This window comes from Asterias amurensis, chromosome 6 (genome assembly GCF_032118995.1).
Source record: "Asterias amurensis chromosome 6, ASM3211899v1".
NCBI classification, from domain to species: Eukaryota; Metazoa; Echinodermata; class Asteroidea; order Forcipulatida; family Asteriidae; genus Asterias; species Asterias amurensis.
Window position 1 is genome coordinate 11,111,200 of NC_092653.1, and position 15,446 is coordinate 11,126,645.

At 38.2% G+C, this 15,446-nt stretch overlaps 1 protein-coding gene across 2 annotated transcripts in view; it reads left to right on the top strand.

Annotated features, from left to right (window-relative positions):
- Positions 1–15,169, top strand: part of LOC139938596 (uncharacterized) — a 37,805-nt gene extending 22,636 nt beyond the window's left edge. Inside the window, exons 8-18 of one of the 2 annotated variants that reach the window (XM_071934179.1) lie at positions 2,463–2,616; positions 3,782–3,900; positions 4,457–4,561; positions 5,666–5,955; positions 6,413–6,613; positions 8,842–9,094; positions 9,729–10,033; positions 11,571–11,809; positions 12,474–12,698; positions 13,746–13,880; positions 14,478–15,169. In XM_071934179.1, the coding sequence (XP_071790280.1) occupies positions 2,463–2,616; positions 3,782–3,900; positions 4,457–4,561; positions 5,666–5,955; positions 6,413–6,613; positions 8,842–9,094; positions 9,729–10,033; positions 11,571–11,809; positions 12,474–12,698; positions 13,746–13,880; positions 14,478–14,611 (2,160 nt within the window). In that variant the 3' untranslated portion in view covers positions 14,612–15,169. The remainder of the gene's footprint in view (positions 1–2,462; positions 2,617–3,781; positions 3,901–4,456; positions 4,562–5,665; positions 5,956–6,412; positions 6,614–8,841; positions 9,095–9,728; positions 10,034–11,570; positions 11,810–12,473; positions 12,699–13,745; positions 13,881–14,477) is intronic. The other variant, XM_071934180.1, reaches the window with a different exon arrangement.
- The last annotated feature ends 277 nt before the right edge of the window (positions 15,170–15,446 follow it).

Sequence of the window (15,446 nt, forward strand, 5' to 3'; positions counted from 1 at the left end):
ATGTCACAAGTTAAGGTCACAATATAAATTGTCACACTCTCAAGGTGTGACATGAATTAATGTAACTCTATTGAAAACACTTGATAAGTGTGCCTAGAGGGACAGTAATGTTTGCACTGTTAATTTGTTCACACTTACTGGTACAAAATAATCCTCACTAAGTGGTTGCTCTGTAATCAAATAGGATGGGATTAAAAACAAAAAACATCTGCCTTTTGAAGCTTTGTATTCATGTTAAACTGATAGAGGTACCGTTTTAAACCTTTTTGTCTCTTGCCAATTTTTCATTCTTATGTTTCTTTATTGCTGATTAAGTTTATTTTTTGCCTGATGGGAGGGGGTGGGGCTTTTTTTTGCGCTTTTACTTATTCTGCGTCACTGCTTTTAATTATCTTTCTGTTTTTGTCTTATTGTTCTTAATGTCTTTATAGATTTATTGTAAATAGTTATAGATTTTTGATATATGGCCAGGGATATTGGAATTGAAGGCCTTCGGGCTACAGTTTTTAGGTAAACTTTTTTAATTCCAGCCATATGTCCCTGGCTTTTGTTTTGTACTTTATATGTTTGTTCTTTGTATGTGTTTTTATGCCGAATAAATAATAATAATAAAATAATAATAATGTTTTGAGTGGCTGGCTTTCTTGATAATTCTGTTGAGCCCGGTTCATACTTCCTGCGAATAATTCACGTCAGGGCCCAATTTCATAGAGCTGCTTAGCATAAAAATTTGCTGAGCATGAAATTTCTTCCTTGATAAAGAGGATTACCAACCAAACTTCCACGTGATTTTGAGGATAAGCAAACAACAGCTGAGTACCAGTTACAAGCAATATGCAACAAATGGAAATTTGGTTGATAATCCTGTTTTTATCAAGGAAGAAATTTCATAAGCAAATTTTTGTGCTTATTAGCAGCTCTATGAAATTGGGCCCTGTTAACTTGTGCTCAACTCCTGCGAAAAACAGCCCTGTCACAGGGCTGTTTTCGCAGGAGTTGAGGCTGTGACGTCAAAATTTTATTCGCATTTGCAGGAAGTATGAACTGGGCTGTCTGTAGGCTCCATGAAATGTTTTCCCAGTAGAGCTTTTATTGTTCTCATAATATAATGACTGTTTATTTTTATTCAAAACAACACAAGTGTGAAAGGAAAATGGGGTTAAACTTTTTCCAGCAGTCTTTAGGGGTTTTGTTTTAAATGAAAGAATAAGGATAAGAAAAGGAGACATACGCCTTTTGGCAATAGTTTTTTTTATTTTTTTTTTTTTAACTTTTACTTTTATGCTCTCCTGGGCACCCCACTGTTGTTTTACTTTGTTGCCTAATGTGTTCGCCTGAATAAATATTATTAAAAATATTATTATTATAAGATAAGATAAAACTTTATTATCCCACACTGAGAAAATTAAAACTGATCTTGATTCAAGCAGTACAGACAAAAACACTTGAACTTGGCTTGGTATAGTGTGACTGCTTACATGTTGGTACCATTGATCTATGTTTGTACATAGTGAGTGAAGACAGATCAACTCATTTTGGCTTGCACAGTTATCAGTTAATTTGTAACTGTTATATATTCCATTAGAATGTGTAGGGTAAAAGCCAGGTGCTTTTACTCTGTCAGACCACAGAGGTGTGAAGTGTGCCATTGTTGTCAACCTGTGATAAGATATCACTAACTAATTGTAGCCTGTGGTTGTTTGTTCCGTTTGTTCTGTCCCTGCTCTATGGTTTTGAACACTAATAATATGTCCCAAAATGAACAAAAACTTAGAGCACAATCCTATGCCTGGTACTTCATGTTGTTGTAATGGCAAGGTGGTGCTTTCTTGGCTATGGTAATCAGGCCAAAAAACAAATAAATGTTTAGCGTCCCTGCCCTTTTCCTTTTTAGAGGCCACCTTTTTATTTCCCTTTTATTTAATACACAAAAACAGGATACATTTTAACAATCTCGGACTATTTTTTTTTTTAAATAGCCCAGTCGATTGTCAGTCGGCCATTTCATCAACAAGGGTAAATTGGTCCTCCTTCCTTTTTTTCAAAAAGGCAGGACGCTGAACATGTTTTCGGAGTGGTTTTTTTTTTGCCTTAGGGCACCTCAGGGAGTGTAAAATTCTGGGACATTTCATGGGGCACCAAGGGAGGAAATTGCCTCTGTTGCCTCTGTTAAGTATTACATGTGCGTACACATACCTTTTTGAAGCTGTATTTTTCAAGGTATTAAAGGTAAATTATTTATATATTGACAACACAAAGACGTGTGGATAGACTGATACATATGTGATTTTGATAATTGTTTAACTTCAAATATAAAGCCACTATAACACTGTTTTCTTTTAGGAAAAAGACTTTTAAAATACACAGAAACATGACAATATAGCCCACTTAAAACATGGTAAATTACATTTTAAGTTATTATATTTCTACTATTATTCTCTTGTCTTGATTGTATTCTGCAGCCCGATCCAGAAGAAGAGAGCCTATACATCACCAAGCATGGTCGTCTCAGCTTCGTCGATCTCGCCGGCAGTGAGAAGGTGAAAGAGTTGGGTAACTCATCGGGAGAGTTACTCACCGAGACAACCAATATCAACAAGAGTTTGTTGACCCTCGGTGAGTTCATCTATCACTCGCTCAATAGACCTTGCTGCAGCCATCTTGATTTTTCTCTGTTTCAAACAACAAGGATGTGATTTCTCCATTTAAAAAAAAAGAAAAAAAAAAAGGGGGGGTTTTGGGGGGGGGGTAGTTATATTTTAAAGGGAAGGTACGTGTTTGGTAATACAAAACTGACATGGTAACGAGCATTGGAGAGCTGTTGGTAGTATAAAACATTGTGAACAACGCCTCCCTCTGAAGTAGCGTACATGTAGTTTTTGAGAAAGGGGTAATTTGTCACTAAAATGTTAAAAGACTTCTAGCTGAAAGCACACAAATTCGTCCAACAAGGGTGTTTTTTTCTTTCATAATTTTCTTGCAACTTTTAAGACCATTTTAGCCCAAATTTTCACAGGTTTGTTATATTATGCTTGCGATGGGAAACACCAAGTGAGAACACTGGTCTTTGACAATTACCAAACGTGTACAGTGCTTTTAAAACTTGGATCAAATTCATAAGAAAAAAGAAGATACAACCACATGGAACATCCCAGATGTCAGAGTAGGGCTTTCAAAACAAAGGATCAATGTATGTTAGCAGGCTTCCACACCGAAGAGTTCTGTGAAAAAGTTGTGTCTAGTTGGTAAGACACTGCTCTAGAATTGCAAAGGTCGTGGGTTCCAATCACACCTGAGTAATATGCCTGGGGTTTTTCCACAGAACTCAGGGAAAATACTGAGTACAGTGCTTACACACATTGGTGTAAAACCAAAGTGTGTAGTAAGCATCGATGTTGACAGTTTTCTCAGGAATCAACTGAGCTGCATAATTGATTGAGAACCCAGAATGATAAAAAATTATATTATGTTTCTTCATTTTTTGAAATCCATGGCTGCCCATATTCCCTTCAAAGATATGATGCCATTTCCCTTGGCGTGAACAAGTTACGCAAAACTGGTGAAAGAGCATTTTCCACTGCTGCCTCCGGCCTATGGAACGGTCTTCCCATTTAAAAATGCTGAGACTGTTTTGTCTATGTCACAAAGGGTCTCAAGACACACCTGTTCTCCAATCTGTAGCTGGTTGTCACCATCACTTTGTGCCTTGCATCCTTTGGTAATTTGGCGCTATATAAATCATAAATCATTATTTTTTATTAATGTTTCTCTTGATTTGCAGGGAATTGTATATCAGCATTGAGCGATAACCGGAAGCGTTCTGGTCATATACCATACAGGGACAGTAAACTGACTAAGCTTCTAGCAGATAGTCTGGGCGGCAATGGCATCACACTAATGGTAGGAAACATTGAATGGATACCCTCTTCAAAAATCTCTGTTTAGAGAGTCAAGATTTTAGAGTAATTTGTGGCTTGTCATGACCAAGCGGTCAAGTTCATTGAATCTAAGCTCTAGTGCTGTCAGCGGTAGAGTATGGGTTAGAACTATTTGCCCTTGAGCAAGGCACATATAATTGCTTTGTAAAAATTTGGAATGGTAGATCATTTTGCTCTACCAGCCAGGCTCCTATAGTGGATGCACCCTATGCCTTTACCCTTACGGACTGAGATGGGGAAAACCATGTTTCTGCCTTGTAATGTTACATCCTTGTAATGTTTTAAAGTTTGGTGACTCTCTTTTAACGAGCTTTCACTTTAATCTGTTGTCCCTCTAGCTTTTGCAATAAATATTTATTGTATTGGTTTTCACTGAGGGAATAAAAGTGTGGCACCGAGGACTTCAACAGTCCTTTAAAAACTTGCAGGGTTGTGGCCGTGCGGTAAATCATTGAAAGTGGAATTTTTCATGGCAGTATTTATTATTGTATGACAATTATTTTTTGTCTATTTTCTAGATTGCATGTATCACCCCTTCCTCATATTGTATATCTGAATCGTTGAGTACGTTACGCTACGCCAACCGTGCCAAGAGAATAAAGAACAAGCCAGTTATCAGAATGGTATGTACATGTGGATTGATTGTTTATTCAAAGTCTGGGGCCAATTTCATAGAGCTGCTTAAGCACAAAATTTGCTTAAGCACGAAAATAGCTCGCTTGCTTTACACATGTTACTGGCCAAAATGTCATGCCATACATACATTGCTTGTGACTGGTATTTAACTGTTGTTTACCTAGAATAACAATTGAGTGGAGTCTTGGCCGGTAATCTGATTTTACTGAGCACGGATTTTTTTGCCTAAGCAAAGTTTTGTGCTTACGCAGCTCCATATAATGGGAGACTTTGGGACGCTAGGGGGCAGCAGACTTACCAGGTAAATTTCCATTGTTTACGTAGTTCTGAGCGTGCGCACATGATTGAAAACAATGGATTTTACCTGGTAAGTCTGCTGCCACCAAGTGTCCCAAAAGTCGCCCATTGGGCTTTGGCCGCCAGGCCAGAGCCCAAACCGCGGTAATGTTTTGATCTTTTGAGGAGATAGAGGCCTATAGCCCTACCTACATGTGTGTAAAGAATCTAAACTAACTTGCAAGAAAACCACAGAATTAAAACAAACAAAAGACACACACAAAAATACCAGGTCAAATCTTGCAGCCATTTGACGCCATGCGTTATGGCATTTTGGTACAAGCCACTTTGGCTAAGTTTTGTTAAAGGGACACATTGCCCTTGGTTCATGCAAGTTGGTCTATGAAAAGCGTTTGTAATCATTTTTTATAAAATGCATATTGGTTAGACAGATGTTTTTAAGTGTAGAATACAATGATCCACACAAACATGCCTCAAAATTGCGTGGTTACTCTTACTTTCCGAACTATAAACACGGTTCACACTTTTGTGGAGTAAAAAATCTGACTGTACAAAAATGGTGTGCTGTGTTAGCTCACCAAGAAAAAGAAAAACCATGCAATTTTAAGGCATGCTTGTAGGGATCATTGTATTCTACTTTTAAAACATCTAATTATATGCATTTAACAACAAACAGTTTCAAATGCTTTTCATTGACCAACTCGCCCGATCCAAGGCAACGTGTCCCTTTAAGGGGATAATGTGACTAATCAAATTTAAAGGCTAATTTGTTCTATGACCCCCTTTTTTATCAGGATCCCAGGGAGAAACTTATCCTCAGCCTCAAGAGAGAAGTCAAACTTCTACGCAACGAAAACAGCTACCTCAAAAATCGTCTAGAATTCCCGAGCCCCATCAAGCCGTCCCCAATGAGGAGGAACGACACGGAGGACAGCCTCTCCATTCATACCTTCTCGGAAGACGATCTGTCGGGGAATCGGACTCCGATTCCTGGAGATTTCGATCGCTCTAAGGGAGAGTCCAAGACGCCGTTGCAAAAAGACAACAGGAAGGAGCGAGAGTTAAAGAGGAGAGAAACCGACAGGTAATGCCTTTAAAAAAAATATATTAATTTATTTATGTTCAATTTATTTTTTTATTTATGTATTTGTGTAATCTTTATATATTTATTTAGTTATTCATTCCTTTCTCTCTTCTTGCCTTACTGTCTTGCTAACAATTATTTGCTCATTTATTTCTTTATTTCTTTATTTAGTTATCTAGATTTTTGTCTAATTATGTTTTCTTTTCTTTTTATCAAATGTAAATTTCTATTTTGTAAAATTTCGATATTTTTTTTTTTGATATTTAATTGTTTTATAAATGTGTTTTTTTTTTTTTTTTTACTGATGGTCCAATTTTCAAGTTTGGATTAGCAGTTGAATACCTTACAGTCTTTTTTTGCTTAAAAACAAATCCCATCATAAGAACCACATACAAATATTTACAGCAAATTACAAAAGTTTTTTCAAAGTTTGTAACACTGCCTTTTTAATTTACAGCAGCATTATGTCATCCTTCACACCCAAGTCAGCGGCGGACAGCAGCCTCTATGAGATGCTACAGGAGTACATGGTGGAGAACGAAACCCTAAGATCTGAGAACTCAGACCTTCACAACGGCAGAGAGAGAGCAATGTCTGAACATCACTACCTATCCAAAGAAAACGATAAACTCCTCACCAAGCTGGACCAGTTGGAAAGGTCAGTTTTCTCCACCTTCAAGTTTATAGGATTTGATACTTTGCATGGTGGAAGTGTAACTAAGAGAGGTTTGCGGCAACACCAGTTGAAAATAAGCTTGGGCGGTTCCAGAAATTTGGGGCTCGGTTCCGGTTCCGAGAAAAAGCTCGGTTCTGAGACATACCCGGTTCCAATTCAATATAAAACATAAGCCGCCCGTCCCGAGCTCACACACACACAATTGAGCCGATCTATTTTAACTGAAAATAACCAAGTTAATCAGACATCGGTTCCGAGCTCACACACACACAATTGGAGCCGAACTATTTTTAAAGAAACTACCAGAATACCCACCCCAATGATCAGACATCGTGCCACCGAGCACCTATTTTCCCTGCATTTAATCAAGTCTTTGATTTAGCCGGCAGTACGATCGTTGTGTAGCAGTATGTCCGTAGTGTAGTACATCCGTAGTGCAGTACATCCGTAGTGCAGTACATCCGTAGTGCAGTACATTCGTAGTGCATGCAGTGTGTCGTCTCTGTACATACAAGTGTACTATGCCTGTACATGCCTGTACATACATACATACATACATACATACAGCACTGTGTGTTTTGTGCATGGGGCAAGCTTTTATGAATATGGATATATCGGCAGCCAATCACAACGTGCTGTCTATACATGTACATGTATATGCATGACATGTACATGCATACATGTGGTGGTTGTAGAAGATGCCTATGTGTGTGCACTGTGTATGCAGCCACATGTGATAGTTGATACATGTACTCATGTCGGCTTGAAGCCTTTGCACACTGTATCTGCGGTCACCGCTTTCACCATCAAGCCTCAATTTCTAGAGCCGGTTCGTCGCAGGATCGGCTCCACAGAGCCTTTTATAATTGGGACTCGGTCTTTTAAAATCAGAACCGACAAAAGCGGGTACCCGGTTCCACAGAAGAGTGGAACCGCAAGTCCGGTTTTCAATTTGGAACCGGGTAGAACCGGGTAACCGAAGGGACCGCCCAAGCTTAGTTGAAAATCCCTTTTGAAAAGTGGTGGTTAATGACTCAAGGTTTCGATCAGGGGCCAATTTCATAGAGCTGCTTAAGCAAAAAATTTGCTTAAGCACGAAAATAGCTTGCTTATTTTACACATGTTACTGGCCAAAATTTCATGCCATATACATTGCTTATGACTAGTATTTAGCTGTTGTTTACTTAGCATAACAATTGAGTGGAATTCTTGGCCGGTAATCTGATTTTACTAAGCAATGAATGTTTTGCTTAAGCAAAATTTTTTGCTTAAGCAGCTCTATGAAATTGGGCCCCAGTTCATCAGAGCATTTTGACTGAAATGTTGAGATGTTAAACCACCAGCTCTTTCCAGAACCAACTCTACTCAAAAGAGATATTCAAATGGTTTTACCACAACCTCTCTTAGCCTTAATGTTTTTTAAAGTTTTTTTATGCAAGTCGCCAGACACACAAGGCCTGAAGGCCACTTCATGGTGTGGGCTACAATTTTTTTCCAGAGGTTGTTGCCACCTACTCCTAGGGCTGAAACAGGGTTACCCCATTTACTGTCCATACAGTTGGCATAAAAAAGTAGGTCTTAAATTACTCAAGGGCATTCATGGCAATTGCAATAGTTGTCAGGTATTTTCTTGCCGTGGTGCTCCTTGTAAAGTTATAATTGTAAAAAAAATTGTTTTCCTAAGGAAAATTGCTGTCCATTATTAATAATAAGTTCAGTGGTTGTATTTATTTGTTGTTTTATTTGTTCGTTCGGGCTTTAAAAACATCAAAAACACATGGCAACAATAACAGAAAATGTAGGATTTAAAAACATAAGGAAAACAATTAGACACATACAAAAAAAAAAAAAAAAACAGAAGCTGAGGGATTGCCCAAAAGCAAGCCAAATCACTATCCAAAGGAGCAATCCCTTTAGGCGTAGAAGTATTGCTTAGGCCCACTATACTGTGGTAAGGTTTAACCCATTTTTAACGTTGTACCTTTTTACTGGTGACTGTGTTTTATGTGAGCAATAAGGCCAAAGGAATTTCCCTTGCAGGGACAATAAAAGTTTTATTGTATTGTATTGTATTGTTTTGTGTATAGTTCCCTTTACTTAAGAATTGTTCATGTTTGTATTCTGAAATGTGCACATGAAATTTGGATAAAACTCTTAACATCAGTATGCAGAATCCAGGGGTTGACATGCTTCCAATATTTTTCTCACAGAGTCTTTGCAGCGTCCCCACTGTCAATGAACCGCACAATGTCAGGAAAGTCTGTGGCGACACCAGTGGCAGCCCAAGGTAGATCTCAGAACTCCAATGCCTCACCATCCTCACAGCAAGACCAGCAACGGAATAGTTCACAAAGTAGTTCATTACTTCAGTCACCAGATTGGCAGCAGGGTACCAAGGGTACAAAGCCCTCAGTCGGTGGCAGCGGTGGGACGGACCGACACTCCTCTGGTAGTCAGGAACAGGTGAGCCATCGTTAGATTTAAGGAAAGGTATATGTATATGTTTGGTAATCACTCTTAAAGACACTGGACACTATTGGTAATTGTCAAAGACTAGTCTTCTCACTTGGTGTATCTCAACATATGCACAAAATAACAAACCTGTGAAAATTTGAGCTCGATCGGTCGTCGGAGTTGCGAGATAACTATGAAAGAAAAAAACACCCTTGTCACACGAAGTTGTGTGCTTTCAGATGCTTGATTTCGGGACCTCAAGTTCTAAACTTTAGGTCTCTAAATCAAATTTGTGGAAAATTACTTCTTTTTTAAAAACTACTCCACTTCAGAGGGAGCCGTTTCTCACAATGTTTTATACTACCAACCTCTCCCCATTACTTGATACCAAGTAAGGTTTTGTGCTAATAATTATTTTGAGTAATTACCAATAGTGTCCACTGCCTTTAAAATGAATGGCAATAAAAACTTTTTGAGGAACATTTCACTTCGAAATAATGTGGTTGTGGAAAAAGACATCAGTTTTTATGCCCTAACTTTTTGAGAAGTGTTACTGTCAGTAATGTTTCTCAGATTGTGTATTCCTACATGTATTAGCTCCGATGTTTTATAAATGAATACTTCATGTGTTTGTTGTTTACAGACTGGACAGCTTCCTCCAGTTGACAACAAAAGAGGTGTCCCAAATGGTTACCGCGGCCCCAAACCACACCACTACACCCCTCCTCAACCATCATATAGACCCTCCTCCCCGCCTCTTCAATACCACTCCCAACCAGTCAATCAGCATCACTCACCACAGCAGCCACTGCCACAGACGCATCAGAGTTTTCCTGGTAATTTTAAAGTGGGTGAGAACCAGGGATATAGCGGAGGTACGGGTGGATCACGACCCGGCAAGCCCCAGCATAGTTATCCACCCACACAGAGTGGGTATAAAAACCAAAAGTGAGTATTGTACGAAATTCTTATTCTTCTTAAGAGCCCAGCTCATACTTCCTGCGAAAGTGATTCAAAGTTTGACATCGCAAATTTGCGACAGTTGACTTTTGCAAGATATTCGCTGTGAAAACAACCATTTGTAGCTGAACTGACATTAATATGTTTCTCATATACAGTGTATATTATTTAATTTCAATGCAAGAGTTCATAATGATTGTGAACTTGAAGTTATTTTCATTGAAGTTTGTGATTTGATTTTTATAATTGTTATGTTGATATATTGAAGTTTGTAATTATGTGATTGTATTTTTATTGTTATGGTGATATATTTGAATTCCGAAATGCCTGATTTCTTCTTCGATGCATGTTCTTCCTCTGGTTGTTTTCTCCTTAATGCAGATGTTTCCCTTTCTAATGAGCATAATATGTACTTTTTATTCATTGGATATTGATGTGCACTCAAACATTTGTACATTCGTACATTTGCAGCGTGCAATATCAAATAAATTTAATTTACGCATTCATATTTATATTTGTTATACTGATTGCATTGACATTGCCATGCTTTCTAAAAATTGCATTTCTTTCATCAATTTTGTGAATCTTGTCTTGATTTGTTTGATGTGTATTTTCTTTCCCTGGTTGTTTTTCTCATTTATGCAGATGTTTTCCTTTCTAATGAGCATAATGTATACTTTTACATAATTTCATTCATTTATGCTCGGTATGCACTCGTACATTTGTACGGAATGCAAAACAATATCAAAAAAGTTATTCAATTGTATGCATTTATATTTATATTGAATGCATTAACAATGCCATGTTTCTAATTTTAATGTATTTCATTCATAATTTTTTTTATGATGTCTTGATTTGTTTGTTTATGTTTGTCTTCTCCTTTCTCAGGTTTTGGATGTAGGTTTTGGAGTATTTTTTTCTTTCCCTATAATTTATTTACCCTTTATTAATATTTGGTTTTGCTTATTTATTTACTTGCTTGTCTATTTTTAGCAAGATGTAGGCCTATTTTGAGAACGCCAGGGCTGACATTTATCTTTACTGTATCAATCTTAAGATGAATTTTGTGCTTTTATCTTTAGCCAAATAATTTAATATTTAATATGGCATTTATAGGCTTTTATAATTATTTCATTTTTAAAGTAAATTCATGAAACAAGTTAAACATGCCATTCTGCTGTCATATGTACTTTTAATATTAGACCAATCAGAATTTTTCTTTTGTATTCCATCAATCAGAATAGGCCTATGCTATTTAAATTCACTATGACATTCAATTTAAAAATACTCACCCTCCCCCCCCCACCTTAACTTGTTATCTTCCCTAAAAAAAAAAGTGACTACAAAAATTTCCCAGTCTGAGTTCCTAAAATCATGTTAACATTTAATAGACCCATCAGATTTTGTATTTTTCAATAGACCAATCAGAATAGGCCTACCATATTTAAATTCACTTATTCAGTATTTTACGTTCAGTAATTAAATACTCACCCTCAACCCATACTTTTATCTTCCCTAAAAAAAGTGACTACGGAAATGTTCCAGATACCAGTCTGAGTTTCCCTCCAGCTAACAGCCACCATAGTCAACCTTCAGTCAACTCTGCACACTCCTTGCCGGGCGAGCCCTCCCCAAGGGGCGTGGCTAACCCAAGAGGTAGAGAGGGGCCCCCATTAGGAGAGACGACAACTCAGGGTAGAGCCCATCATACAGCTGATATATATATTCCGTCCTTACCGACCACTTCCAAAGAAATTCATAGAGGTAAGTTTATGTACATATATATTCCCTGACTTTGGCTGATTTACTGTTGAAGAAGCAGGCAGTCATATCTTTTATTTAGTATTCTGGCAGGCGAGTCAACAAATGTTTCCTTGTCACAATAAATCAGGAGTGCAGTGGTAAAATTCCAAAGAGAGAGATTGTTTTAAAGTTTGTAAAATGGTTTGACAAGTCTTGATTTGTGCTATCTTTTTATTCAAACGCATGCACATGTCTGGCATTCATGTTGGCGAGTAGGGGAAATATAACTCAAATTTCAAGCTGGTTCCATGTATATCCTCAGCTAAAATTATAACCTCGTACTTATAAACTAATCACTCTTGCTGCATATTTGTTTCCCATTGTGCCTCACCAACTGATTGTTAAAACACAAACATTTTATGACAAAATAATTTTATGTACAACAGAACCTCAAATCATGAACCCATAAAAATGATTGTCGATGAAACAAAGTATTATCAAGGGCAGAAATGGGGGATAAGATCGCCCAAAAATGCCCCAAAAAACCCTAATAATAATAATTTGTGATAAAAAGGGAAAATTAATTGACGTGTGTTCACAGTGACCAAAAAAATCAGTTTTTTTTATTCTTTCAGTAACTAATCCCTGTTATTTAGTTACACTCACCAACATTTTTTTTCTCCAGATCCAGTAGGAATGAAGATTGAGCAGGCCAGCCCACAACGAGACGGCACCCAGCAGAATAACAAACCAAAGAACTCACCGCCAAAAAGGGTCATCAAACCAGCAGCGGGTACGACTGCACCCTCTCAGGGTGTGACTGGGTACAGTAATAGGAATAAGAAGAATGCCTGGGGACAGAGCGGCAAGAGTGGCGGGAAACCGGCTACTAAGACGCAACAAGGCGGTGGTGAGTCTTATGATTGGTTAAAGGCAGTGGACACTATTGGTAATTACTCAAAATAACTATTGGCATGAAACCTTACTTGGTAACGAGTACTGGGGAGAGGTTGATAGTATAAAACATTGTGAGAAACGGCTCCCTCTGAAGTGACGTACTTTATAGGACCCATTATACTTTACGAGAAATTAATAACTATTCACAGTCACCCAACTCAACTCAAGAGACGCCAGGATTGTACAATGCGAATTTGATTTCAAGACCTCAAGTTTAGAGCTTGAGGTCTCGAAGTCAAGCATCTGAAGGCACACAACTTCGTGTGACAAGGGTGTTTTTCTTTCATAGTAATCTCGCAACTCCGGCAACCAATCAAGCTCAAATTTTCAAAGGATTTTTTTATGTTATGCATCTGTTGAGATACACAGGTGTGTTGAATGTAATTCAAAAAATCTCCCTGTTTGCAAGATGCAAAATGTTGGCAGCTCTGAGCTAGCAGCGTCAGTCATTCACACTAAATGGCTCTATGATGCACAAAAGCAAAAAGTGTTACTGCACTTAGCGTAATAGATTTGGTTTTTGTCAATGTTTTGCTAATTTCTAGGCGAAGTTATCATTAAAGTAGAATAAATGTCACCAGCTGAATACAGTCTCTACTTGTTTGGGCAACAGTGAACAATTTTCTCTGTATCTTCATCACAAACATTGACTCCATTTGGAACATTTCACGCATGAATGTTTCTCTGATGCAAGTGTTTTAAGGTTAAAAATGTATCAAAATCATGTTACTTCAAAGGAAATCTATTTTCAAATTAGTTTTTACCATCAACAGCTGCAAAGCTTCTTAACAAGTGGATTTTTACGGTCATTATGATTTTGGAGTATTCACCAATCTATGACCCTACCTTTAAGTGTTCATGTTTGTATAGGATTGTTTTGATATGTACATGTACTAAACTGGGCCTGAAATTTTTAAAACCGTCTCCACCAAACCATCCATTGCAAAATTAAACTCCAGCCATCAAAACTTTGTGGTCTTTTTCATTTTACCAAATACAGAGGCCCCGAACAATGAGCAACGTTTGAACTCAATTCCTCACACGCCTACCGTCACGCCGCCTCCCGTTAAGTACAAGCCCCAGGGAACCACTGATCTGTTCTCTGGAGACAAGAGCGGACCACTTCCAGATCCAGGTAGGCTCAAGCCTCGTTTAAACTTCCTACAAATGCGAATACGATATGATTTTCATGACTGTTTTTACAGCGAATGTTTCGCACCAGTTGAAAACATTTGAAGTGTTGCCAATAATTCGTTTTGAATTTGTGACGTCAAATTTGTATCGCATTGGCAGAAAGTTAACCAGACTTCATTTATCAAAGAGGTGGTCCAGGGAATTGGTCCTTTGGATTGCTACAGGGGATCGCTCCAGGGGCTTCAACCCCTCCCTGCTGCTCTCAACAAATCTTGTTTTACTTTTTTACTATCCTGAGACATTGGGTTTTCTCTTCAGATCTAAATTCCACTTGCCAGCTTGTGCCATAAGCATACTCACTGCACTTAAAGTGGTCCAGGTGGTTAACGGGAACCCCTCCCTCATACAATTCTGGTTTCGTGCTTGTGAAGACAGAAAGCAAAGCTTTCACTAAACAATTTGGTCTTCACAGAAATAGCAATACATTTCCAAAATTGTCACACACCTCATAGAGCATCAGAGTATAAGCAAATGGTATTAGACACTTCAAGTTGATGCTATCTCTTTCATGACACTTGTTTCTGTTTGTATATTCTAGAATCGTTACTGGAGATCAACCAGAAGCTGAGGCAAGAGTTGCTGACCTTGGACGGAGAGATAGAGTACATGAAATATGTGAATAAAGCAAAGAATAATGCACAGACAACAAAAGTCAAAGGGAAACGGAGGTAGTACAAGGACATCCTCACATGCTGAAATGCAATGCAGTTAAAGTACAGCTCTGGACATCTTTACCAAACCTTCCTTGACACTGCGGGAAAGCTGTGGTGTACAGCTACTAAGGATGACGCTGGCTTGTGATCAAGCTGAAATGCAATGCAGTAATAGTACAGCTGAGTATACCGTTACCAATGCTACCTTGACACTCCTTGATGAGGGATGATGCTGGCTTATGATCGAGCTCATTTGAAATGTTGGGAGCTCCTGATAGCCTACTGAATTAAGGCACTGACCAGGTGCAGGTGTGAAAAGTCTGTGAACGAGCAGCAAAGAGGGAAACAATTCGCAGAATGTGTTTGACATGGTCAGGCCCGTATGTTTCGTTTTGAAATGGCAAGGCATTTTCTCCTTGGTGAGAGGGCACCATATGAAGAAATTTTTGAAATTTCTATTGGATCATTTCAAGGGCACCAAGGCAGAGACCATGCCCAGGGCTCAATTTCATAAAGTCTGTAAGCACAAAAATGTGCTTAGCATGAAATTACTTCCTTGATAAATACAGGATTACCAACCAAATTTCCACATGATTTTCAGGACAAGCAAACAACAGCTGAATACCACTAACAAGCAGTATGCAACAAATGGAAATTTGGTTGGTAATCCTGTTATTATCAGAAAAGAAATTTTATGCTAAGCGAATCTTTGTGTGCTCAGGCTTTATGCAATTGGGCCCAGGGGACATGGAGGCAATCACCTTCTGAGCAGACCAACTAGTCTGAAGTGCTATATCAGCAACTCTACCCGAGCAGTTTGTATGTCTGGCATTCATAAGTCATCGCTAAGCAAA